We start from the raw sequence: 3,116 nt of genomic DNA on the forward strand, positions 1-3,116 counted from the left end.
AAACACTGTGTGTGTGTGTTTTGTGTGTTTGTGTGTGTGTGTGTGTGTGTGAGTGTTTGTGTGTGACACATTCATGTCAGCACAGACATTTATATATGAGCATATGTATATATATATATATACGTACATATATAAATGTATATGCATACACACCACCCACCCACACGCACACATATATATATATACACACCCAGAACCGCGCTAATGGCTTAGGAGTGAAATTTAGGATTTCTCGGTTTTCTGTGAATCGATTTTGATAAAACTTTTCCCAGCTGGTTTGCACACTATGGCAACACCATTGTTATGGTTTCATTATTCTGTGTAGAATCCTTTCTTTTTTATTTCAGATTCTTCACTTTTGGGGTGAACCACGCTAATAGCTTTTGAATGAAAATAGCCCACCCAGACATTTGTTTTTCAGAAAATGAAGGCTAATGATACATATTAAGCATTGAGTATATATTTAACAGAAAACCATAATAATATTATTTATTGACATAATGAATTATGTAGCCACATGAGCGCCAAGGAAGAAATGATCCGATTGTAGGACCTCCAAGACTGTGACAGATAGGGATTTAAGGAGTATTGGCCGCAAGTTATGTGGGAAATCTGGACAAACAAGCAAAGCCATTTCCGCCGCCTCCGGACTTCCTCATGTACCAAATACTACCAGAAACCACATCCCCGGGACCATGGCTTCTGTGCAAGAAGCCCTGAAACTGCCTCCCCACAGGAGTTTGAAGCTTCAATGGCCCCAAAAGTATATGGCATTAGACGAAACCAGGGTGACCCTTGATGAACCTGACGGTTGGGCAAATGGTTGGGTCTACTTTGGAGATGTCACCAACATTTACGACGCCAAGAAAAGGGTGGAGGAGTCATGTTGTGGGCTGGTATCATTGGGTACAGAGGTTAAAGAGACCGTAGCCGCCGACTTCAATCTCCTGAAGGGGGTCTTGCATCCCTGGCTAGATAGATACCGCTATCACTTCTAAGGAATCTCGTATTCATGCATGAGAACGCTCCCTCCCATTCTGCTAGAACCACCCAAACATTATTAGAGTCTTACGGCATACAAAGTGAAAGGTTGATGGTGTGGCTGCTAGTATCTCTGGATCTGAACCCTATCGAATACAGGGTGCGTAAGATATTTGAGGACAGATTTATATTTATAAAAAAAAAACAAATATATAATAACAGATAATAACTTTTCTATAAGGTTATTCAATAAAGCCACCTTCAACTTCAACAACTGCTTCTATATGAGATCTAAATCATCTACGTCCTCGAATCAAGTGGCCCTGGTTCATTTTGGACATTATTCTGACTATGGCAGCTTTCAAAGAATCTGTTGGTGTTATTGGCGTGTTCATTGAACTCCCTCTCTCGATAATGCTCTAAATGTAATAATCCAATGAATTAAGATCTGGGGAATTAGGAGGTCAAATGTTAGGGATTATGTGATCATGAAATTTTTCAGCCATCCATTCCTGTGTCACTAGAGCCATATGTGAAAGTGCAGAGTCTTCCTGAAACACATATGGCCTTCCATTGCATACAATATCTATCCAGAGCTTAGCAATTATTTCCAGAACCTCAGTGTAGGCGTAGAGTTAACTCTAAGGCCTTATGGAAAGAAGTAAGGAGGCATCACATGTCCTTCATTGCTGACAGCCCCTAAAACCATGACAGCTGCAGGAAACTTTGTATGCATAACACTTGTAACTTCAGAAGGGTCTGCACATAACCATCTGTCATTTCTTCTGTTAACTTTCTAATCTTAGTCGAAGTTTTTCTCGTTTGAGTAAAACCAAATCAAATCTTCTTCTGGATTTTTCAGTTTGTTTAAGAGCCTTTTAGATTTGATGTAGTGATTTTCTTTTGCTTTTTCTGACAAACTGACCTTTCCCCATCATATAATACATATCTGATGTCTTTGTGGACAACATTTCTGACTGTTACTTCTGACACATGGAGATCTTTTGCAATTGACCTCATAGACTTTCTGGGATTGTAACCAATGGTCTGTTGAGCTTGCTGGATAAATTCAGGTGTTCTGATGATTTCGGAGTGTTTAGAATGCTTTTTTATGCGTTGATACTGGTGATACGTTTCCAACTTCAGTCTCTAGCCCCTTACAAACTTTGTAGGCAAAAGATCTGGCAACTTTTAAAAATCGAGATATTTCTAAATCGCTATGCTCAGCCTTTATAACCACAATAACAGCATAGCTCTTCATTTCTTGAGTAAGCTGAGGGTCTGCCATTATTATTTTCTGAAACAAAGATTATACAGAGAAAGCAAAAAATTCAGCAATGACCCAAAAAAGGCATGTCTTCAAACACCTTATGCACCCTGCTTCTTTGATCCGCCATTAAATAAGATTTTATCCCGAAGGACGTCAATTTACGTCGAAAAATGTCTTATGGACGACCATGAAAGCTGCAGCAGAGGCAGTCCAACTTGTTACAGTTAAGAAATTGTCAGATTCCATGATTAATAGGGTTTTTAAAGTTATCCATCGAAATGGCGCTCATGTGGCTACATAATTCATTATGCCAATAAATGTTATAATATCATTATGGTTTTCTGTTAAATATATACTCATTGTATGCTTAATATGTATCATTACTCTTCATTTTCTGAAAAAAAAGAAGAAAAAACTATCTAGATGAGCAATTTTCATTCAAAAGCTATTAACGTGGTTCATCCCAAAACTGAAGAATCTGAAATAAAAAAATAAAGGATTCTACACAGAATAATGAAACCATAACAATGGTGTTGCCATAGTGTGCAAACCAGCTGGGAAATGTTTTATAGAAATCGATTAACAGAAAACCGAGAAATCCTAAATTGTTTTAATTTTATTTGTTTCAGTCATTTGACTTGCGGCCATGCTGGAACACTGCCTTTAGTCGAGCAAATCAACCCCAGAACTTATTCTTTGTAGGTCTAGTACTTATTTTATCGGTCTTTCTTGCCGAACCGCTAATGTTACGGGGACGAAAACACACCACCATCGGTTGTCAAGCGATGTTGGGGGCACAAACACAGACACACAAACATATACATACATACATACACACACACACACACACACACACACACACACA

The 3,116-nt window shown here is 38.5% G+C and overlaps 1 protein-coding gene across 1 annotated transcript in view; it reads left to right on the plus strand.

The window, feature by feature from the left end:
• Positions 1-695: 695 nt before the first annotated feature.
• LOC106882652 (acetylcholine receptor subunit beta) overlaps positions 696-3,116 on the plus strand; it is a 69,452-nt gene continuing 67,031 nt past the window's right edge. Inside the window, exon 1 of the mRNA XM_052976287.1 lies at positions 696-892. Within this exon, the coding sequence (XP_052832247.1) occupies positions 696-892 (197 nt within the window). The remainder of the gene's footprint in view (positions 893-3,116) is intronic.

This window comes from Octopus bimaculoides, chromosome 24 (assembly GCF_001194135.2).
Source record: "Octopus bimaculoides isolate UCB-OBI-ISO-001 chromosome 24, ASM119413v2, whole genome shotgun sequence".
In the NCBI taxonomy this organism is placed as follows: Eukaryota; Metazoa; Mollusca; class Cephalopoda; order Octopoda; family Octopodidae; genus Octopus; species Octopus bimaculoides.